This window comes from Leptonychotes weddellii, chromosome 4 (assembly GCF_054177405.1).
Source record: "Leptonychotes weddellii isolate Sample4059 chromosome 4, ASM5417740v2, whole genome shotgun sequence".
Taxonomy (NCBI): domain Eukaryota; kingdom Metazoa; phylum Chordata; class Mammalia; order Carnivora; family Phocidae; genus Leptonychotes; species Leptonychotes weddellii.
Genome location: NC_138372.1, coordinates 140,572,211 through 140,597,976, shown reverse-complemented (window position 1 = coordinate 140,597,976; position 25,766 = coordinate 140,572,211). Strand labels below are relative to the sequence as shown.

General features: G+C 35.0%; 1 protein-coding gene across 30 annotated transcripts in view; it reads right to left on the bottom strand.

Annotated features, from left to right (window-relative positions):
- The window catches only part of RIMS2 (regulating synaptic membrane exocytosis 2), a 577,313-nt gene that overhangs the window by 444,318 nt on the left and 107,229 nt on the right, over positions 1-25,766 (bottom strand). For all 30 annotated transcript variants that reach the window (XM_081816358.1, XM_081816367.1, XM_081816360.1 and 27 more), the window contains one exon: positions 20,979-21,189. In XM_081816358.1, the coding sequence (XP_081672484.1) occupies positions 20,979-21,189 (211 nt within the window). The remainder of the gene's footprint in view (positions 1-20,978; positions 21,190-25,766) is intronic.

Sequence of the window (25,766 nt, the reverse complement as noted above, 5' to 3'; positions counted from 1 at the left end):
TCTGAAACAAATAATACATTATATGTTAAAAAAAAAAAAAGATAGTAGGAAGGGAAAAATGAAGGGGGGGAAATCGGAGGGGGAGACGAACCATGAGAGACTATGGACTCTGAGAAACAAAGTGAGGGTTCTGGGGGTGGGGAGGAGGATGGGTTAGCCTGGCGATGGGTATTAAAGAGGGCACGTATTGAATGGAGCACTGGGTGTTATAAGCAAACAATGAATCATGGAACACTACATCAAAAATTAATGATGTAATGTATGGTGATTAACATAACATAATAAAATAAAATTTTTAAAAAAAAAGTAGTTAGCTATGTTGCAATTGTAAATATACATCATATTCTCTCCAACTTCCTCGGATCTCTATCGTAGCCAAATTGAGAGTCACTTTAAATCAGTTCTTATTAGTAACATGAACTTCTAAAACCTTCAACATATTATAGTTATCAGTATTTTCACTTGTCATATATATTCTTTACAATTTCCCTGTAGGATATTTTATCTTACAGATATGTCATTTCACAGAATTTGCACAATGTGAGTTTTAATCCCTTTATATAAGAGATCTAAATGAGATTTCCAAAGTTCATTTGCCCATTTACAAAAACTATGCAACTGATCAGGTGAATGATTTTTATTATTATAAATTTTTCACTGAATTTAGAATGTATAATATATCCAAGTAAATATTCAGCAGTCCCTATCTTTTTTTTTACTGATGTGATTTTTATTCCTGTCTTTTATTTTTTTTTTTTTTTAAAGATTTTATTTATTTATTTGACAGAGAGAATGAGAGAGAGAGCACATGAGAGGGGGGAGGGTCGGGAGGGTCAGAGGGAGAAGCAGACTCCCCGCCCAGCAGGGAGCCCGATGCGGGACTCGATCCCGGGACTCCAGGATCATGACCTGAGCCGAAGGCAGCCGCTTAACCAACTGAGCCACCCAGGCGCCCCTCCTGTCTTTTAAATAGGCACAATGTTTTCCCGGCTCTAAAATTTCCCTGTCTTTCAATTTCTCCTACTCAAAACGCTTCCCGTCTTTTTTTTTAATTGAAGTATAATTAGCATACAATGTTCTATTAGTTTCAGGTATACAACATATTGATTTGACAATTCTATACATTATTCAGTGCTCACCACAATGAGTGTAGTCACCATCTGTCACCATACAAGGTTATTACAATATTATTGATAATTTCCCCTACGCTGTACTTTTCATCTCTGTGACTTATTTGTGACTGGAAGCCTTTGTCTCTTAATCCCCTTCACCTATTTCACCCATTCCCTCCACCCTCTCCCTGCTTTCTAAATGCATTTTTCCACATTTCTGGGGTAGGGTATGTTGTCTAAATAATATTGTTCAAAATACTTCTCTATTTTGCTAACAAAAACCCTGGAGGTTTGTAGAGTATTCTTAGTGAAAATGTATAAATTCTGGTCTTTGTCAGACTTACAGTAAGAGGCAGAATGGTAGAGGTAGCATTTAAACTTGTGATTTTATTATAAAAGTGGCCCGGACAGAGCTCCTATATTCAATTTCTAGAACAATTTTATTAATATCATATACATGTTCTTTTATTGTCAAATAAAATGCAAAAGCAAATAAGCTAATTTATCACCGTTAAGACAGTATTTACTGGAATGCAGCTCTGCACAGCTATTGCCCAGATGAAATGGAACAATCAACCACACTATAAACATACTTTCTTACCGAATTGCAACTCCGAAGGAGAACTACAACGAGCAGCTAGATAAACACATAGGTATGGAATCCTGAATAATGTGCTTAAATCAGAAAAAGCACTAAATTTCAGTGAAAACAAAGCACTTTGCTCTGAATATCATAGCTGCAGCTGCAACCCAACAGATAACCTTCCTGTTTCTTGAAATGTGAGAAATACTACCAGTCACACATCATCCTTCCACACCCTTCATCTCAATAACAATAACCACTAGTAATACTGGTATCCTAAAAGAATTCATCACTGTTGCAAAAAAAGAAAGAGGATCCTCGTTAAAGTGGTCTTTACATAAACAGATAATATTATCTCTAGACAGTGAAATGAGCATCACTTTGCTCCCAAAGCTATAATTTCATTATGCTCTCACTAGACATGAATGGGTCAATGTTTATTACAAGATAAACAAAGATATGCTTTAACCTATGGGCAAATACTTTACCATAGAACTTTAGTTTCCTCATTTGTTCCACACAAAATTCAAAGAAACAACCAAATTATATTTTTAAAAAAATTCAATCCCTTTTCTTTGATTCTATGTGAAATAGGATAAATTCATATTTAAGAAAATATTCTATCTCTAAGACCAACATATTCATATTAATTTACTGTTTACAATCTGAAGTAATTTATATGTAATATACAAGCAGACATGTTAAGTGATCCTAATTCTTCAAACATTTAGAGGCAAAAGCAGATAGATGAGTATCTGGACAGTGATCAATATGTATTTCTTTCTTCTAGTTCCGTATTTCTGAAGAACAACGCTGGATGTTTGTATGCTTTCTCTGCAGCACATTACATCTCCACTAAGGTTTCCATTAAGAATACTTTTGTCTACAAGTAACAGAAAATCTGACTCCTAGTGGCAGAAACTAATTGAGGGTGGGTACTTCTCTCACATTGAAGAAAGGTGTCCGACACTATTAAATCAGTAGCTCAACAATGTCATGCCTAATGATCCCAATACTCTTGGCTTTTCCCTCATCTTCACAAAGGACTGGTAAAGCTCAAGATAACACTTTTGCATTAAAAGGTAGTGCCAGATACATCTTTCTTTTTTTATCATGACTTTCTAGAAGCCCTCATAAATTTTCTTTTGTTAGAACTGCGTCACAGCCATTCCCAGTTGTAAGGAAATCTAGAAATTTTTATATCTTTCAGGTCCTTCCATTGGGGATTGCAAGAGAGAAGGAAGTTAGGATAGCTATTGAACAAGTTCTAGAACAGTCTGCTCTTTCAACTAGTCAACAGTCCATATGTGTGTTTGTGTACATATATATGCACATGTCTATATGTAACGTATGTATGTGTAAAGTATGTATATGTATATGTATAATGTGTGTATAACATGTATATATGTATATACACGTGTGTGTATGTATATATATATATATGTATGTATGTATACACATTACACATAACACATTTCACTCCCTCCCTAAGGGAGATAGTCCCAAAGTCTCATCTAGTTACAAAATCTAGCTCTGAATCTAGGATCTCTAGCAAATCTTTCCATCAAGGTTGAGTGTACCTCACTGTGAACCACTGACTACACACTGAAAGACAAGTTTATCTGTTCCCAACACACTCAATACACAATGATGGAGAAAGAACAGAGTGACTGCAACAACTCTCATCCAAAACCAGGAAGAATCAGAAAGATACAGTGGTTAACTATCCATAGCACACAGCAATCCCTACATGGACATATCTTCATTTCTCTGGTTACCCCATCTGGCAGCCCCTGATTCAGCTCGTCTCCTTTGACTGTTGTCATTCATGTCCCCTGGTTCTGCCCTTTGGGAGGTTGCCCCTTGTCCATTATTCTCCTGGGCTATATAAGAGACCAGCACTGGCGAGTGTAGCCTTCCTACATTCCGTGCAGCTTGTATCTCCACGACCGTCTACACATTATACTGCTACTGTGAGGACAGGGTAGTGCCTTAGAGGCTGACTAGTCACAGAATGTTTGCTACCCATGCTTGGGGTTTCTCTAGCCACTAGCTATCTATGGTTATTTAAATTTAATTAAAATTAAATAAAATTTCCATTTCAGTTCTTCAGCCACACTAGCCACATTTCACATGTTCAATAGCTACCTGTGATGAGAACCTACTGCATCGGATATTAACGATATAAAACACTGTCATCACTGGTGAAAGTTCTATTAAACAGGGCTGCATAAAGAGTATCATTAAAAAGGCCTGTTGAGGGACACCTGGGTGGCTCAGTCGGTTAAGCGACTGCCTTCGGCTCAGGTCATGATCCTGGAGTCCCGGGATCGAGTCCCGCATCGGGCTCCCTGCTCGGCGGGGAGCCTGCTTCTCCCTCTGACCCTCCTCGCTCTCATGTGCTCTCTCTCTCTCTCATTCTGTCTCAAATAAATAAATAAAATCTTTAAAAAAATAAAAAAAATAAAAAGGCCTGTTGAGTTTTATTTGTGATGTTCCAAACCCACATAAAATTCACATACTTTTATCTGTTAGCCTCTCTGTGGTTGAAAATACAGACTGTTATATTATGAAATCTTGTCAGTACCTGAGAGTCATTTCTGCAGCTAAGTTAGCACCAAGAGTCTCATCTCTAGGATAGGTGTCAGAATTCATTATGGAAACTACAGATGACAAACTATTATGTAGCCTGTGTTAACTCTGGACACAAAAGTAGCACGAGAGATTCTAAAGGTTTCGAATTGCCTGAATTGTCCTACTTGAGAGTCAGCTAATAAAGCTGGCTGGTAGAAAGCTGGTAGGTTCTCTAGGGAACCTGCCCTGAAGTGAGGATGATGTAGTCTGGGACAGTTCTACGATAATTGAATGTACATCCTCAAAACTGCCTTCAAAATTTAGTAGAATTCCTATAGGTTTAAAAAAAAAAAAGAAGGTCGTCACTATCTTTTCTTCTGCTCAGAGATTTCATTCTAAACCTACATCAGTATTTGCCAACACCCATATTATCCCAACCAAGTAAATGAAAACTGAACAGAATAAAAATGCTCCAACCAACAAAAAAGAACGTACTCTTAGAAGATAATCAGCTAAAGGATCTCTCTTTGGGTATTATGCCAATCTGAATTTGGAAAACTTGAAAAGACCTCAAGTTTTAGTCTGACTCATCAAAGGAATCAGAATAGAAAGATTTTTATCTATGTTTGCAGGAAGTCACCAGTCTCCAGAGCAGATTCAAATCCAAATCAGACTTCCACAGACATTAGCAGATTATTCAAATCCTGCCTGTGGTCAAATTCTATATACCTGAGTATTTTAAAATTATAGTTATATCTAATATTCAACATGAGGATATAAGATAGACATTTTACCAATCTCTAAAACATATTGTTAACAAAAATAAAAATATAAAGGCTCAAATCAACTATAACTATACACTTCAGAAAATCCATGTTCAATGTTATTGAGACTCATTATTAGAAAGATTAAATCTTTATATTAAATCAGACACTTCTTCCGAAAACTCTGACCAATACAATGATGAGTTTAGAGAAGCATAAGATGAAAGGAATTCTTATCACAATGAAGAATAGTAGAATATCTCTCCTTTAAAAAAAATATGAAACTCTAAAGAAGCAAGCTTTTTCAAGAATCAAATGAAGTAATCAAATTTTCATCTATAATATAATGTGTTTATCAGTAAAATCAGATAGCATGCTTAAAATATATCAATGTATAGCAATAACCATGCACTACAGCTGTAACAAAACACTTAGAAGTGTATAAATTAAATACAGCTATAAAATTAAAATTAGCAATAACAGCAAGAAAAAATAATATTAGACAGAAAAAAAGACTCTAACCACTTTGTCCTCCTGGTGTGAAATCCACGAAAGCAAGTTAGAAAGGACAGAAAAGACAAAACAAAAAAAATAATAATTAATTCCATTCTTAAAACAAGTAAGAGTTTTTAAGAGTTTGTAAGTGAAATAAAAATTCTGAAGAAGTCTAATTTACCATTTTGATTGAAATATAAACATTTTAAAAGGAAAAGTTTTTCCACACATTTCAAGCAAGAGCATGCCATATACTAGAATATATAAAGATACATAAACAATAGTTTCTATAAAAGCAATAAATATACAATCAGAAAAATGAGAATGTTCTTTCCACAAATAAAATCCCAATTAAACACTCAATTAATCCAAAGAGAGAAACTGAAAAATGTTAAATAGCTTTTTAAGTGCAGAGACAATAAACCACAGCATCACTCTTTATCTTTAATTTCATCATATACTGTCAAAAGTAGACAAAATTTTATATGAATTATGCATATTGCTTCTAAAAGTTATTTCTGTCCCATTAATTTAGAAGCCTTCTAAACTTTATAACTAAAAAGAAAAAAATTAGAAAAAAGCATTAAAGATGAAATGTTATGATTACAGTCAATAATTTTGGATTATGGTTTCCCATTATAAATGTGGAAAATAAAATAGCAAGATACATGACTTGGTCAAGAGAACATATTTAGATATTCTCTAGTTAAAAATCGTTGCATTTCTCTTTACTTAAATATAAAATAATGATAACAGTAAAAGTGATAACGTAATACTAATGATCTGATATAAGAATTTACATAAATTAAAAATTAAAATCATGTGTTTTGAAGATCACTGCTTCTCTGAAATATGGGTGGCCGTATATAATACTTGTGACAAAGAGGAAGAGACCTATCTTAAAATTCCACCTTTTTTTTAAGTAACATTTTTACCTGTATATCTTGTGCAATTTTCTTAAGCTCTCTAAGACTTTATCTGCAAAATAGGGAATTAATATTTACTTTATAGGATTTTCCGACATAAAATAACATGGAAAGCTCTTCAATACAGTGCCTGGCATAGAGTTCTATATCTAATATTCTAACCTACTGAAACATAGGATATTGCCTAGAAGGGAGAGAACTGCATTCTTTACATTATACTCTGTTCTTGATTGCTTCATTTGTTACAAATGATAAAACTAAAGATCATATAAAAGCTATTGTACACAGTCCAGGACATCTATTGCTAATCATTTAGTCCAACAAAAATCATTTATGAAGCACTCAATATATATGTATCAGGCACTAAACTAGATTTCTGGGACATAATAATTAAGTAAGACAGTTTCTGCCATCAAAGAACTAAATGTAGTAAGAAAAAAAAAATTAAAAACCCATTGCAGAACAGAGAGACTTCTGAAAGCAGGAAAACAACAAAGCACTAACTAGAGAAACACAATGATTGAGGAGATAACAGGACTTTAAGAAAAAGGATTAAGAGAAAGTTTCTGAGATATAAGCAGGTCTTTAAAGAATAAAGAAGAGAATGTCAAGCAAGACCAGTAAGGAAGAATATTTTATGCAAAGAACATGAAATATGCAAAAAGCACAAAGGCACAAATAAGACTGGTATATTTGGAATACAAGTATGTGGGAATGACTAAATTATAACTGGTATGTTTGAACTAAAGTCTCCATGGTTAACTAAAAGCATAACACTTTAACAAAAATTAATTCACACTGCAGAAATTTAAAAAATGAAACAAAATGAAGCTATAACTAATGAATTTGCCAAGTTAATCCCTCTGAACAGATAAGTTAAATTTCAGCTATAACACATACATGAAAAACTTAGCTATAAAACATTATGAAATATTGTCATCATATCTTTATTATCTTTCAACAGGAATAAAAAAATAAACAAAAAACCTATCATATGATTTATAAATAAGGCATAATATTATTACCTACTATTTACTGAGTCTTCAACTATGCTACAAAGTGCACACTGACTGGAAGGAGACAAATCTGGAAGCTGAGAGAACGATTAAGAAGATACCGAAATATGGGGTGTCTGGGTGGCTCAGACAGTTAAGCATCTACCTTCGGCTCAGGTCATGATCCTAAGGTTCTAGGATGGAGCCCCATGGCGGGCTCCCTGCCCAGTGGGGAGTCTGCTTCTCTCTCTCCCTCTGCCCCTTCCCACACTCATGCACACTCTCTCTCTCTCTCTCAAATAAATAAAATCTTAAAAAAAAAGATATTGAAATATTTTGGGTAAGAAACAAATTTGAGAGCATTGCGAACTACAGTAGTAGCAAGAGAAATGGAGAGAAATAGACTGATTTAGGAGATACTGAGAGTAAGGCTATTAATACTTGAATGAAGACGTAGAGGAGGACTCCGAGTCTGGCTTGAGCAACTGGAAGAGAACCATTCCTTAAAGAAGAAACACATGAGAAACATACTTGGAAAATAATGAATTCAGGTATAGACAAGGTAAATTTGAGGTGCCAATTAATATATCCAAACAGAGATTTTTTAGTAGGAATTATATATGTGGATCTGGAGCTCAAAAGAATAATCTGGCTAGTGAAATCATATCTGTAAATCATCAGCATATATACTGTATTTGAAGGTATAGGAGTGCATAAAATCCCCCAGGAAGTTGTTAGAAGAAAGAGGAAGAGGGCGCCTGGGTGGCTCAGTTGGTTAAGCGACTGCCTTCGGCTCAGGTCATGATCCTGGAGTCCCGGGATCGAGTCCCGCGTCGGGCTCCCTGCTCGGCAGGGAGTCTGCTTCTCCCTCTGACCCTCCTCCCTCTCATGTGCTCTCTCTCATTCTCTGTCTCAAATAAATAAATAAAATCTTTAAAAAAAAAAAAAAGAAGAAAGAGGAAGAATGAGAATGATGACTCCTAATCAAAATGGTCCTTCTCTTTGAACTAGCAAGCCTTCCAAGAAAAGAAATTAAAAACAGATTTTAATTTCTAATCAAATTTTAGTAATACAATTAAGTCAGAAATTTCAATGTATTTGTCAAAAGTGATATAAGGCTCATTAATAAACTGGAATTGAGTTGCATGAAAATCAAAGGTAGTGTATAAATATAAAATATTATCAAGGATCTTAGGACAAAGACTGATGAAATATAAAATATTATATTCTGAAATATAAAATATAAATATATGAAATATAAAAATAACTTGCTGTGGAGAAATATTTTTATTTTAAGCATATGGATAATTTGAATTTTAAAATGTTCTTTAGGGGCACTTGGGTGACTTAGTTGGTTAAGTGTCCAACTCTTGGATTTCAGTTCAGGTCATGATCTCAGGGTGGTGAGATCGAGCCCCATGTCGGGCTCTGTGCTAAGTGTGGAGCCTGCTTAAGATTCTCTTTCTCCCTCTCCCTCTGCCCCAGCTCCCCTCTCTCTCCCTCTTCTCAAATAAATAAATAAAGTGTTCTTTAAAAGTGAATTTAATTGATCAATAAATTATTTCAGGTCATAATTACTAGACCTGAAAACTCTAATAACTTAAGAGTATGTCCAAAAGTTATTTATTAAAAGTTTAATAGTACAAATATATATATTTAAAACTTCTTTCAAAAAGCTATTAAAAATGTATTTTATTTTCTAATAATTTTATACTCACCATTTTGTCCCCATAATCAACTCTCCCTATGGCCATCCTTACTAGCTTATCACTTCTGCTAATAACCAATTTACATTGCCTCTCCTGAAGATCAATTGAAGTGTTAATCTACCTTCTCATTATCATTCACTATTCTTTGTATAACTTTCCATTATTAGTTCCCCAGTCACCTAGTAAACCAATGTCAGTTTCCCTCTGACTCCTTCTCTAGATATTCAATCACGGGTCACCTGGGTGGCTCAGTTGGTTAAGCATCGGACTCTTGATTTTGCCTCAGGTCAAGATCTCAGGATCATGACATTGAGCCCTGCATTGGGCTCCGCACTCACAGCACAGAGTCTGCTTGAGATTTTTTCCCCCTCCTTATCCCTCCCCCTCTGCTCCTCCCCCTACTCTCATGCTCTCTCTCACTTTCTCACCCTCTCTCTCAAATAAGTCAATAAAATCTCTAGATATTCAATCTTTCTCCTACTGCTTCCTTCTTTGTATTGCCAAAAAGATAAATCCCTCCCTCTATATCAGTACAATATACTCTCCATAGTTAAACTACCATCACATCTCTCTCTTCTTGCCTACCTTGTATAATCAATCCCAAACCACCTCTCACACCACTACAATATTACTCCATCTTCTCTGTCAAATCTAATCCCTTCTTCCAAGAATTGCAATAATTACATACTGCCTATAAAGTTTGTCTTTTTTATTCATTTGTTCACAAGTTTGGACTGCCATCTTCAAAAAACCATTGTCACAGTGCTGAGCTGCAGCAAGGAGCTGGATCAAAAGACAATGCCTGGGGCGCCTGGGTGGCTCAGTTGGGTAAGCGACTGCCTTCGGCTCAGGTCATGATCCTGGAGTCCCAGGATTGAGTCCCACATCGGGCTCCCTGCTCAGCAGGGAGTCTGCTTCTCCCTCTGACCCTCCCCTGTCTCATGCTCTCTCTCTCTCTCTCAAATAAATAAATAAAATCTTAAAAAAAAAAAAAGACAATGCCTATCCCAGAATAACATGCCCATGGTAAGTACACCAGATTTCCTTCTTCCCTTCATTCACTCAGCAAGTATTTATACTGATCTACTATGTGCCAAACACATGGAAACCTACAGTAACCAAGAGGACTTAGAGAAATAGAGTCACTTAATAATAAAATATTAGGAGTACTAGATTAGAAGGGTTCAGAATCCATTGAGGCACAAAAGAGTGATTAATTCACATGAGTTACCCAAAGAAAACACTATGGGGAGATGATATTAAAAACCAGACAAATGAGTAAATGTTCATCAAGTGGGTAGGGGTTATGGGTAGGAGCAGGGTCTAAGGGAAAGCAGAGCTGTAATTCAGATTAAAGTGGCAGGGTAAGCAAAAGCATAAGAGATAAAGGCAGTAATAATTTAAGAAAAACGCAAATAGTGTAGTTTGGCTGGGGCATACAGAATGGAGTGAAGCATGTGCCTTAAGTTAGGCAGGGTACAAATCATAGGGCTCTTTACGCCACTAGAAACTTCATGAGTCGTGATGACTTCATGACTCATCAAAAAATGAGTCGTCATTAAATAGGTTTTAAGCAGAAGGTAAAATAATCAGATGTACATTTTACAAATATCACAGTAACAATATGTGAAGTATGTGTATGAGGAATCAAGCCAAGAGCAGAGAGACCAGTTAGGAGACTAACATTAGTCCAGGTGATGGAAGATGAAAGCCTAAATAAAACCGCAGTTAGTAGTTCATATAGGTAGTGAGGAAATGATCATATCCAAACATTGTGAGTAAAGAGGGGTGATGGATAGAAACCTGGAAGTATTCCTGGTTTTCTGGTTTAGGTGACAGAGTAGATAGTGGTGCCATTCAAAATGTTGAAAATTATAGAAGGAATAGATCTGGGGGTTGTTCCAGTGATAGAAAATACATAGCCTGTTTCTGACCTAAGTGAGATTCAGTGGTATTCTAATATACTTATTGAAAGGGAATTAAAAAGACAAGATTTCAAAAGAAGAATCTTATGTACTTTTTTTTTCCAATTGGGTCATGCATTGATTTATTTAGATATACAAAAAAAAATGCATATATTTGTGTATACAACTTGATGAGTTTAAACATGAATACATCCATGAAACCATCACCACAATGGAGTTAATAGACATATCTGTCACCTCCAAAAGTTCCTTTGTGCCCCCTTATGCCCTTTCTTTTTATGGATCAGGATTATTTTTAACTTAAAAAATTGTTTCAGATAAGATCTCATTTATTTTTTTGCTTATGTTTGAAGCTAAATATTTTCTTTTGATTGTTTGAAAAAGAATTGGGTGAGATTTATTGTGTATTCCATTTAAAAAGGGTAGAGGAATTCATTACTATTTCTAACCCTCCTCTCACACAGGGTCTGCATTCCATTTCCTTTGTGCTCCCCTACCTACTGTCTGTTTATGCTGCAGTTTTGGTGATATCCTGAATTTCTTTATCTATTAAACTACCACATAGTCTACTTTTATGATTAGAATTCATTGCAGATGCTATCATTAATCTTCCCCTTACAAGCTAAGTAAAATCTATTTAACCTGGTGCTCATCTTATCTACTGATAAGGAGCTTACTTCATTTATTGATGAGGATATTAGGTACTGAGCAGGATTCTTCCCACCAAGTGGTTAGGAGCAAGTAGACAGCAAGTAAATAGCAAGCTTTCAAATGCACATTAGCCAAGCCATTGGTTAACAATATGCCATTAACCAAGCATACCTATGCACCTGCTATGTAACAGTAGTCTAAATATATTTTTTCTTTTCTCTAAAATAAATTTCTAAAACCATCTACCCCTCACACATTTTTAGGATAACATTTAAATTTTAAGTTTCAATAGTTGGAAAGGATGCATTTTCAGATATGTTGTATATTGTAGGTATGTTTTAATTATATTTTTATCAAATCTTGGAGTTGCAGATTTACCTCATTCAATATATGGAAAATGTCTACTATATAACCTATTTGGAAAACCAGGCCACATTGAGAAACCATCAGACAAATATGTCTTTCTCTCAAAGAGTCCAAAATCATTTTTAAATTCAAATAAATGTGGCATTAGGGGTCACAGTAATCACCACACATCAAAGTTCTAATTCTGAAAAAGAGACATGAGGCACCAGAGTCTCACCAGAAGTCTGCTGCCTGCATGAAATAAGGTGCTGCCCCTTTCTATATTTCTTAGAAAAACCTCTAACTGCTCTGCCCTCAAGGAACTCTCCCTCAGGACAATACATTCTAGAATTGTCCCTTTGTTTCACGCCCCAGAAATTTTTACATCCTGAAGTAATACATTATATAAAGACTAGATTCACATTAGGTAGGGTTAAGGAGCAGCCTTTTGGTTTGAAGAGTATAAAGGCAATTGTAAAAGTGAGTTAGAAAGAAAATTCCACAGAACAGAAAAGTTCTCAGGTAGATCAATTTTAAGAAAAAATGAAAGAATACACATGGAAATTTTTGCCCCTTAAGTTATTCACATTCATCTACTCTTCAGAAAGCCTTCCTTCCATAGCAGGGGGTACACTACCTCACTTTCAAGCCCACTGCCATATACCTCAGAGTATAAAATGCCTATGGAATCATCCAGAGATTCCTGAAGAGAAACAATCCCAAACTGGTAACTACCATGGTCTTTGTAAGCTTACTAACTCTTCTTGGTAGTATTACCCACACTGAATCATGCTCTACAGGTGATGGAGGTGGGGCTGAGCCAGGTGAAAACTATAAAAGATGCCATGTGGAGAGGGAATGAGTTCATGTAAACTTTGGCGAAAATGTTTTTCTTTATGCTCAATTTGCAACATTATTTTGCCTCCTCCCATGATGCTGACATGCATGAAGAAGTATAAAATGTCCTAAGACTCTGCAAGTTAGACTGTTTCTCACAGTCCCTATATTACTCTTACCATTAGGGAGGCTGACATCAATGAGGGTAAATAATTCTTCCTTTTAAATTCAACAACCATTTCAAATAACATTCTCACACATTCTAGGTTATTGAGCCTAAAGGCTTGAAATTGAGGATCCACCTGATGCAGCCACTTCCTTAAGGGTAGTTCTATGAATTACATAATTCTAATAACCTTGCCTGCTACCTATTTCTCAAACTCCTATGAACACAGTTTACTAACATAGTGATGCCCTCAACACTCCTATGTTCTATAAATGTGGGATGGGATAAAAACCAAAGTTTAACACACAGTGTACTAGATACTGTAACATAAGAGAATTAATGGAGCTTTTCAAATCCATTTTAAAAATTATTTAAGCAGTAAATATGTTTGGCTATATGAATATACTTTTTAGGTACTTCAAGCAAGTTATCTAGTATTAATTTTAAAATTATAAAATGTCAAACCCAGAAGAGATCTTAGAAATCACAAACTGATGCTTTCATTTTACAGATTTGGAAACAGAAGCACTAAGACATGAAGTGACATGTCAAACAAAAGTCACACAACACCAGGGCAGAAACAAAACTTGGTTCTTTTACTGTCTCAACTTATGCCAACCACTTCCTGGAGAATGTCAAGTGTTTCCTGATATAGTGGTATGTAGTAATTCTATGAAATTTAAAAGAAAATTCATATATGATATGTTTGCCTTGGGCATATGGGAACTGATTATATATAACTATATATTATATAACTATATCACACCAGCACAATAGCTAAAGACTTGCCCGTAATCACAGTGACCTGAAATTTTTTTTTAATTTTATTTATTTATTTTAAGTAATCTCTACACCCAATTTGGGGCTTGAATTCACAACCCTGAGATCAAGAGTTGCATGTTCTTCCAACTGAGCCAGCCAGACGCCCTGTGACTTGAAATTTCTAAAAAAGAAAGAACTGGGGCGCCTGGGTGGCTCAGTTGGTTAAGCGACTGCCTTTGGCTCAGGTCATGATCCTGGAGTCCCGGGATCGAGTCCCGCATCGGGCTCCCTGCTCAGCAGGGGGTCTGCTTCTCCCTCTGACCCTCCCCCCTCTCATGTGCTCTCTCTCATATAAATAAATAAAATCTTCAAAAAATAAAAAAAATAAAAATAATAAAAAAGAAAGAACTACCTGAAGGATTGCAGAAATACTCTAATCATTGTTTTATCTCTCAGTGAACAATTTAAAAATTAATCATTAAAATCATTCATATAAATGACTTTAATGACATGGTTATACAGTAGAAACGTCTTATTATTTCACTCTTACCATATAATATATTGAACAATGTATGTCAATATATTTTAAGGGACTTGCTTAAGGATCATTTGCTTTTATAACCATTCTAAAGTTATAATTCATTCTGCTTCAAATCTGATAATTTATAGTAAAAAAATATCACATCTATTACATTTGTAAATTAATACAATTCTGAAAAATGTATATTACTTACTTTTTCAAAATTAGATCTTTTAAGCACATGGTAATCTATTTTTCCCACCAAAAAGCAAAAGAAAGAAAAAAATGCTGCTATGCTTTGAAGCTTAAAATAATCCTCATTGTAAATTACCTTTCATGTCTGTCCTACTAGAATCACCATTCGATGACTACAAAATAATTTCTTCCTTATAAAGTCATTATTTTTAAATCTGAACTAAATATATAGCTTTTATTTACTAAGGGAGTGTCATCTTAAAAGGAAATAAATGAAAGCAACATTTCATAAAAACTTATTATACTGGTACTTCCATATGTCCTGCACTACATTTATTCTTGCTGAATCATAAATATATCTCAAAAGAGTTAATTAATTGTTAAGGATGGCGCCACATGAAAGAGCCTCAAAATTAAACAAAAGGTTCTTTTATCTTGTTCTCATAGGAGATTACTAAAATAATTTTTAAATAGCTTTATAATTAAATTTTAAGCTATAAAATATTTGTATTCTCATTATTCTACTTTATAAAAATTATCTGAACAAATTTCACTGAGCTTAATCCTTTGGGGCTATGATAAATCAAAAAGTGCATTCAGCAACTACTGAGAGCAAAGCCTTCTTCTATTACACAAGGTAACCAAGCATACATAGGATGATCCAATTTAAAAAGAGAAATTGAACTCAATACTTTTTCATTTAGAGTATAGACAAGCTTTATACATATCGTACAAAGGAATGCTTCCTCAAGTAGATATTGAATGAAAATGTAGAAAAACTAATAAAAGAAATCCAAAGTTATGCTCCTTGAGCTAAAATCTAGATTATTTTTTCTTATGTTTCATTCCCCTAATACTTCCCTCAGATATAAGAAAAAAATATGAGAAAAGTGGGAAGTACTACTTCTGGTTCCTTATTTCTTCCATAAACCATCCACCAGGCTAATCCACAACATACAGAGTTCTATAGTTGACCACAATAAAACAGACTTTCAAGGGGCATTCCAATTTTTCACTGTATTTAATTTACTGACTAAAACTTGGCTCAGGATAAAGTGACCATACATTAAAAACCAGAAAATACATAATCAAGCAAACTATAATCAGATGTCATTAGAGACTTCTACTTGTGGCATAAGCGGGGTAGCAAGAATAAGATTTCTCCATCTGCCTGGCAAACAAACATAATATGGGAAAAACATACGAAGGAATGGTTTTCAAGACACTGGACATCAGGCAAAAATGTACTGAGATAGCTAAACTATGGGAAACGAACAAGATAAGCTCTACAATTGCCCCAGCTTACTTCTTTGAGAGACTGTCCAGGCAGCAGAGCAGTACAGAGGAGCTGGAGTTCAGCTTGGCAAATATCCTCAGGTGAAGAGAACAAACTGAGAACAAGCACTCTGAGGAGGCCAACACAGCTGCATTTCATAGGCCAACTTACTAGAGAAGAGAAAACCGCAGAGGGAGAACCCTACAGATCTGCAGGGAGTCCCTTCAAGTATTCAGCTAGTAATGATGAGTGAGCATGCATGTGAAAAAAGTCATCTGAAGGGTTAGAGACAACAGTGGATGTTTCCATCAGCAAAACTAGAAAAACTCTTAATTCACATCTAATAAACATATATAAAAGTGGTTAAAGTACTCAGGAGAGAGTCAGGAAAACACATATCATAATGAGAATAATCAATCAAAACCAACCAAAAACTGACAAGATGTTGAAAATAGCAGAAGAGAACATCAACACAGTTATTAAGAGCATGTATTCTACATGTACAAAAACTTAAGTAGATCATAGAAGATATTTTAAAAAGTTCAAAATTGAAATTCTGAGATGAAAAAATACACTGAATGGTATTAACAGCAGATATGACATTGACAAAAAAAAAAATGAGTAAACCCAAAAGCACAGCAATAAAACATACTTAAAATGAAAAGCAAAGAGAAAAATAAAATTTGGTTTAATGAAAATAACATAAGTGAGCTGTAAAACACTTCAAGCAGCCTAATGTATGGGTAATGGGAGTTCCTGAAGGAAAAGAGAAAAAGAAAAGCCCAATAAAAATATTTGGTACGTGTTGTGGTGAGCGCTGTGTATTATGTAAGACTGATGAATCACAGACCTGTACCCCCGAAACAATACAGTATATGTTAATTAAAAAAATATTTTTAAGAAATGATGGCCAAAATTTTCCAAAACCCTACAAAAACTATAAACTCACAGATCAAAAAAGCTCAAAAAGGCTCCAAACACAAGAAACATGAATAAAAATACACAAAGAAACATCATAATTAAGTTTCACATAACCAGTGATAAAAAGAATTATCTTAAAAGCAATTAGACAGGGGAACCTGGGTGGTGCAGTTGGTTAAGTGTTTAACTCTTGGTTTCGGCTCAGGTCGTGATCTCAGGACTGTGAGATGGAGCCCCACAGTTGGCTCTACACTCAGCGTGAAATCTGCTTAAGACTGCCCCTCCTCTCCACCCCTACCCCACGCTCAATAATAAATAAATAAATCTTTAAAAAAAAAAGCATTCAGAAAAAAAGAACCTATTATATAGAGAAGAACAAAGATGAGAATGGTATCACACTTCTAATTGGAAACAGTGAAACAACATCTTTAAAATACTGAAAGAAAGCAACCCTCAACCTAGAATTCTATACCTAGAAAAAAAATCTTTAAAATAAAAAAAGCAAAATTTTCAGCAGAAAAAGTTTAAAGTATTCATCATCAGCAGGCTCACACTACAATAAATATTGAAGGAAATATTTCAGGCAAATAAAATACGATACCATACAGAAATACAGAACTCTGAAAAGAAATGAATAGTACCAGAAATGATAATGATGACAGTGAATATACAATATTTCTTTTATTATTTAAAACACCTTAAAAGATAAACTTTTTAAACAAAAAAGAATAACAGTGTATTGTCAGGTTATAAGACAAGTAAAAGTAAAATACATCACACCATAACATAAAGTCCAAAAGAGTAGAAATGGAAACACACTATTAGAAGGTTCTTATATTATACTATATGTAAAATAGTATAATATCGGTTAAGTCTGATGATGATAATTTAAAGATGTATACTACAGATCCTGAAGCAATTAATAAAATGACAAAACAAAGAACCAACAAAGCTATAAAATAGAGTCACAAAGCTAATGAGGTAACAAAGGAGATAACCTGAATCATAAAAAGTGCTTGACTAATTCAAAGGAGACTTAAAAAAAAAAACAGATGGTACAAGTAGAAAAAAAGGAAAATGATATAACCAAAGTAACCATATCAAATATTATATTAAATGTAAATTATCTAAGACCCCAATTAAAAGGTAGAGATTATCAGGTTGAATAAGAAAGCAAGGCCCAATTATATGCTGCCTATAAGAAAAATACTTTAAATATGAAGACACAAATTAGTCTAAAGTAAAAGAGAAAAATGTAAACCATGTTAATACTATCTATTAAAGAAAGTTAGAGTAGCTTTATTAAGATTAGACAAAGTGGATTTCAGAGCAAAGAATATTACCAGGAATAAAGGAAGCCATTTTATGATTATAAAGTGATCAATTTATTAATAGGAACTGAATAATTCTAAATGTTTATGCATTTAAAAACAGAACTTAATAAAATACATAAAACAAAAACAAAAATACATAGAACTGCAAAAGGAAACAGACTAATTCAAGTATAGTTGTATATTTCAATATCCTTCTCTTAAATAATTGATAAAATAAATAAGGAAAAGATCAAAAAGGATATACTAGACTTGAATAACTCTATTAACCAACTTGACTTAAAGGACATTTAAAAACACTCCATCAAAAAATTAAAGAAGGAGCACCTGGGTGGCTCAGATCGTTAAGCATCTGCCTTTGGCTCAGGTCATGATCTCCAGGTCCTGGAATCGAGCCCCGAGTCAGGCTCCCAGCTCAGTGGGGAGTCTGCTTCTCTCTCTCCCTCTGCCTCTCCCCCCTGCTTGTGCTCTCTTTGTCTCTCTCTCTTCAAATGAATAAATAAAATCTTAAAAAAAAAAATTAAAGAATATATATCCTTTTCAAGTATACACAGACATTTAACAAAATAAACCATGTACTAATCATAAAATAAGTATGAATACATTTCAAAGGATTCAAGGTATTCAAAGTATGTCTGGGACCACAACAGAATTAAATTAAAAATCATTACCATAAAGATCTCTGGAAACTCCCTAAATATGTGGAAAACAAACAACATACTTCTAAATTATTCATGCGTCAAAGAAGAAAAGGAAAACCTGAAAGTATTTTAAACTGAATGAAAATGAAAGATAACATATCAGAATTTGGGGGATGTCACCAAAGAAGTACTTAGGGGAAACTGACAGCATGTAATGCCTATATTAGAAAAGAGACATCTCAAAGCAAAGACTTCAGCTCTCACCTTAAGGAACCAGAAAAAGAGAAAATTAAACCCCAAATCAGCAGAATTAAAGAAATAATAAAGATCAAAGATGAAATCAACAACAGAAAACCAATGAAACAAAAAACTCATTATTTGAGAAGATCATTAGAATTGATATATTTCTAGCCAAATTAAGCAGGAAAAAAGAGAGAAGATGCAAATTACCAATATCAGAAATGAAAGAGGTAGCATCACTACAGAATCTACAGGTATTAAAGAATAATAATGGAATACTGTGAATAGGTTTATGCCAATAAATTTGACAAATTATGAGGATCTGGAGAAATTCCTTGAAAAACACCAAAGCTCATTCAAGAAAAAATAAATGACTGGAACAATTCTATACCTATTAAAAGAAATTGAAACTGTACTTTAAAACCTTCCCAAAAATTAAACAGCATGCCCAGATGGCTTCCCTGGTAAAATCTACAAAACATTAAAGGATAAATAATACCAATCCTACAGAAACTTTTCTAAAACACTGAAGAGAGGGAAATACTTCCCAATTTATTTTATCAGGCCAGCATTACTGTGATACCAAAATCAAAGAAACACATTTGAAGAAAAGAAAACTACAGACACTAACAGTCATGAAGCAAAAGTTATATACAAAACTTTAATAAATCAAACTCATTATTACATAAAAGGGTCAATCCATCTTAAGCAAATGGGATGTGTCCAGGGGAATATAGTTGGTTTAGCATTTCAAAATCAATCAGTGTAGTTCATTACTACATTAACAAGCAAAGAAAAAACATGATTAATTTCAATAGATGGAGGGAAAGCATTTGACAACTTCCATCACATATTCCTGATGTAAAAACAAACAAATAAACCAAAAAAATCTCTCAGCAAATTAGGAATAGATAGCATCTATGAAAAGCTGACAGCTAATATAATATCTAATAGAGAAGGACTGAATGCTTCCTCCCTAAGATCAAGTGTGCTCTCACCATTTCTATTCAGAACTGTGCTGGAGTTTCTAGCCAATGTAACTAGTCGAGGAAAAGAAAAATAATCAGGTAAACCAGGGGGAAAGACTAGAGGTAAAAATGGGAAATTATTTATTCTGGGCAAAACAAAACAATGAGAAACAGGAAACGGTGAGAAAATGGAGACATGAAATCACACAGGAGAACAAATACCCATAATTATGTCTAAGTAATGTATGTACAAACATCAGCTTCCTATTTTAAAGCTGCCTAAGTAAAGAATTAAGTGATGAAATACTAGGGAGGAGATAAATGCAAATTCTAAAGAACTTACTGAGGAAAACATAATAACTATTTTTGCTTATTTCAGCAAAGCATTCCTTGGGCAGCATTAACATATTCCCTAAAGTGGATGGATAAACTACAAAAATCTAGTATAAAACATTTCCTTAACATTTCTTTAAATTCCATAGTCTAATGTTTATTTCATTAATGTTAAAACAAAAATAAAGGGTAATGTAGCTTCAAAAGCTATAAAATTATAAAACACAGACTCTCTAAGCTGGGAAGAGCCTCTTTGAAAGGAAAGAAAACAGGGATCAAAGGACAAGTAGATCTACAAAGTTATAAAATTAGGTATAGTAATGGAAAAAGCAGTGTCACTGCTCTAACATTAATCAGTTGTGTGACTTTAAGAATGACCTTAATTCTCCCTGAATCTGAGTTTTCTGCATCTGTGAAATAAAGGAGTTAGACCAATTGATCTCTAAATTATCTTCATCATCTTTGAAAGTTTAAGATCCTATGATTCTAAACAAAATCATTAGCTAAAGGACATAAACAATAGACAAATCTCTTTAACTGAAAGGAAAAATTAAAAATTTCTTATCTAAAATGAGGACACTATAGGTTTTTTTGTTCATTGGTTAACCTGAATATTAATTTCAATTGTCTGCTTTATTTTATTCACAATTAGCTTAACTGTATTATAAGCTTAGTTATAACTGAATTATGTGTAGTTTTCATTCTGTACCTTGTTTGAACGTAATGACACTCGACCTCCACAACGAGCACAGAATTTTGTTTGGCAATATGAACAGTTATGGCCACATCCATCAGCAAATTTTGTTTTGTGGCAAATACCACAGGTTGGGGCATCACCCTTCTGTTCTTGCTGCTGTTGTGATTCTTCTCCCATCTTCTTCACCTGCTCCTTGTACATTTCAAACTGCTGATGAAGTTTTCTGCAGAGAAAATAGATAAGAAAAATTTGATTTCCTGATGGTCTCAAAAAAATAATAATTACAACAATCTATACACAATTTTATATCCAAAAAATTCATAAAATGAGCATAAAGAATAAAAATTTAATTTTCTGATTATAGAATAACATCCTACATGGCACATCACAAGAGTGTTACAACTAGTTCTGCCCTCTGATATACATGGTAATTTAAGGGCCAATTAATACACGTTAATAGAGATATCTCTTTGAGTTATAATTGTAATTTCTATCTACCATTTGTAACATATTTCAATAATATGCCCTAAAATATTTAAAATATTATTTTTCAAAGGTTTAGCTCAGAAATAGACTGAGCTGATTTGACTTACACAGTACAGCCAAAATCTATGAACTTCAAATCATTGAGACAACTCTCAGTTGGAGTGATCTTAAGAATCCAAACAGAGGGGAAAACACTGGATGAGTGCTTTCACTAATTGTTTAAATCTGCTCACAGTCTGGATATTAGTTGGCTTTAAAAACACTGTGAAATATTAGGAGCCTAGCAAATAAGGCTGTACAAATAAAAGTAAGGCCAATTTTTATCTTAAAAACAAACAAAAAAAATGAGAAAAAAGTTGCCTGGAAAGAGGTATTATTTACTCTTTAAAAATAAATACTGATAAAATTTTTCACCCCCACTATCTTCATAAAGGAAATTTAAAAATGTTTTAAAACTATAATTAACTCTGCTTAGGACTTACAAAACTGTAAATAATGTCACTCCCAACCTAAAAATGATAAAAGGCTAACTAATCTACAAAATCATAACTTTTCTTGAGCCCATCAGAGAGTTGAGGATATAAGGCAAACAAATAATAATCTGAACTCCAAAGAACAGCAAGCCCCTCCAAAGAGAAACGAAATACACTGTTTCACCGTTGGCAGGGCAGAAGAGAAGGAGAAAGAGGGGCCACCATTCAAGCAGGTAAGAGGAAATCAGTTAAAATTTTAACAAATTGTAAAAGGCCAAGTGTGGGCTAACATGACAGTTTGGAATAGCTAGAGGCCCAGGTGAAAGGAAAGTTCACATTCACTCAGCACTTTTCTGCAGGCCTCTACTGGTTACTTATGAGGAAGATAGGGAGTAAGGCATAAGAACAATTCTTTGGGGTACACATGTGTAGGTGTAAAAGAGTAACTAGTGGTTGCTGGGGTACAGGCACATTCCCCAGACTATCTCTCCTAAAAATGTCAAAGCTATAAACCATAGGGAGAAGAAGGAAACTCTGTCATCCCCAGGGCAAAGGCAAAGATCCACTGCAGCTAGGGAAAAGGTTAAATGGAAAAACAACCTCTACCCATGAAAGAGGGACAGGAAAACATCTTCAGCCAACATCCTTAACTCAAATCAAAGGCCTTTCATAACTAGGGAAGGGATGGAAATTCCCATCCCAAACCTATCAGAGATACAAGGCAGATTTACTTCTATGGGAAGAAGGGCCTAAGAACTCTGAGCAAACCTCATCCATAAGGCCCAGATGGACAGGTCCCGACAAAGATGAAGGGCAGGAAAACAACAAAACACCTTGCCCCTGCCACAAATCTAGAATCAAGAAATAAGCATCAATAGACTACTGCTGGGGAAGGGGCAAGAGCATATGGAGAGATGCCCCCTGTGGAGTAAGTAAATGGAAATGGCTGACGGGGTAGCAAAACACTGGAAAAAACTTCTGATACTCCTGCATCCATCCTAAATACAATGCAGCAGTAGCCCACTGGAGGAATCTGGAGGAATTTGAAGACTGTGATGCACTAAAGATAATGATGGCAAAAACAAAATCCAAACCTATCTGAACTTCTGACCTGACGATAATTTAATTTCCAACACTAACATTCTGACAGAAAAGGCATGCCCACTTTAAGGCATAAATACAATTCAAAGCCACCATACTCAGGGGAAAATAGCAAGGAATAAAGAACCCATTGTTGAGAGAGAAAATAATTAATATAATTAGATTCAGAGATGACAAGGATAATGGAATTATCAGAATTATCAGACTGACTTGAAAATGATTATAATTATTAAGGTAAAAGATTTATAGAAAAAGGGGGACAACAGGCATGAACAGATGGGGTACCAAAGCAGAAAGATGGGAAGTGTAAGAGTCATCTGAAAATGCTGGAAATAGAAAACATGGCATCAGAGATGAAGAATTTCTTTGATGGGCTAATGGATATGCTTGAAAGAACTAAGGAAAAGATTAGTAAACTTGAAATAAGTCAATAAAAAATATCCAAACAAACAAAAAAGAATTGGAGAAGGAAAGAAAAAAACAGAGCATCCAAGAGCTAAATTGATCTAACATGTGAAATCGGAGTCCCAAAAGGAGAAAACAGAACAGAGGAAATATTTGAAGGTATAATGGCCATAAACTTTCCAAAATTAATGAAAGCCACCAAATCACAGACACATAAACCTCAAAGAAGCCTTTGTAGAACAAACACCAAATACACACACCCTAGACTCATTATAGTCAAACTGCTAAAAACCAAAGAAAACTATGAAAGCAGCCAGAGAAAATGACACATTATATGTACAGAACCAATGATAAAAGTTACAGAAGATCATCTTTCAGAAACCATGGAAGCTAGAAGACTTTGCAGTAATAGCTATATATAGTACTGACGGAAAAAAATCTGTCAACCCAAGATCCCATATGCAGTGAAATTATGCTTCAAAAAATAAAGGCAGGGGGAGGAGCAAGATGACAGAGAAGTAGGAGACCTAAATTTCCTCTGGTCCCAGGAATTCAGCTGGATAGGGATCAAACCATTCTGAACACCTACGAACTCAACAGGAGATTGAAGAAAAGAATAGCAACAACTCTCTGAAGAGAAAGGCGACCACTTTCTGGAAGGTAGGACGTGAAGAGAAGTGAATCTGAGGTGATATTAGGGAGGATAGACGGCAGGGGAGGGGGCCTCCATTGGCTGCTTCTGGCAAGTGATAGAGCAGCGGAGGACAAAATCAGAAGTTTTAGAAGTCTGCTCTGCTGAGGGACGTCGCTCCAGTGGCTAAGCGGGGGGTGGAACCCTCGTGGGACAGTGTGGTCTCAGGACCCTCGGGGTCACAGAAAGCCCAGGGGTACCTGAGTGCGGCAGAGCTCCCAGGTATCAGAGTGCCGAAGCCGGCGGCAGAGACGAGCCGAGAAGTGGGCTCTCAGCTCGGGGTTGCCATAAACCGTGATCGACGGTACAGTCGGGCCACTGCTCTTCCAGCAGAGACCCAACAACTGGCAGATCTGGGGAGATTCCCCTTCCTCCCCCCAGGGAGAAGCGGCACTGGAGCGCACCGCAGGGATCTGCTGGGTTTGGAGACTCCACACGGGGTTGTGTGCCAGAGATAGAAACGCTCGGTCACAGGCTGGGTGAGCATGGAGTGTGGCTGGAGACCAGGGAGACGGGAGTGACTGACTGCTTTTCTCTGGGGGCTCACTGAGGAGTGGGGCCCTGAGTTCTCGGCTCCTCTGGGGTGGAAATTGGGAGGCCGCCATTTTCACCCCACAAGGGGGGGGCAATTCTGCCTCCGGTAAAGACACTTGAGAACCATGGCAACAGGCCCCTCCCCCAGAAGATCAGCAGGAACAGCCAGCCAAGGCCAAGTTTACCGATCAATGAGAACGGCAGAACTCCAGAGCTAGGGGAACACTGCACATAGAATTCATGGCTTTTTTCCCCCTGATTCTTTAGTCTTTTAAAGGTAATTTTTTTAATTTTCTTTTTGTTCTTTTTATTTCTTTCTTTTTTGAATTTTTCTTTTTCCCTTTTTCAACCAACATCTTAATCCCTTTTTTAAAATCTTTTTTATTTTTTATTTTATTATAAAATATTTTATTATTTATTTTATTATAAAATAAAATCTTTTTTATTTTTCATTTTTAGAGTCATAGTCTATCCCTTCATAGTAGTTAACCTTATTTTTGGTATATATATATAAGTTGTTCTCTCTTTAAAATTTTGGGATACAGTTTATTCTAACAGACCAAAATATACCCTAAATCTGTAGTGTATGGCTTTGTTCTAGTCTCCTGCCTGATCACATTCTCTCCCTTTTTTTTTTCTTTTAATTTCTCTTTTCTTTTTTCAACCAACATCTTATTAATTCCTTTCATAAAATCTTTTGGCTCTAACTGCTAGTATAAATGAGGCAGAAGAGAGAATTCGTGATATAAAAGACCAAATGATGGAAAATAAAGAAGCTGAGAAAAAGAGAGATAAACAACTACTGGATCATGAGGGCAGAATTCAAGAGATAAGCAATACTGTAAGACGAAACAACATTAGAATAATTGGGATCCCAGAAGAAGAAAGAGAGAGAGGGGCAGAAGGTATATTGGAGCAAATTATAGCAGAGAACTTCCCTAATTTGGGGAAGGAAACAGGCATCAAAATCCAGGAGGCACAGACAACCCCTCTCAAAATCAATAAAAATAGGTCAACACCCCGACATCTAATAGTAAAACTTACGAGTCTCAGAGACAAAGAGAAAATCCTGAAAGCAGCTCAGGAGAAGAGATCTGTAACCTACAATGG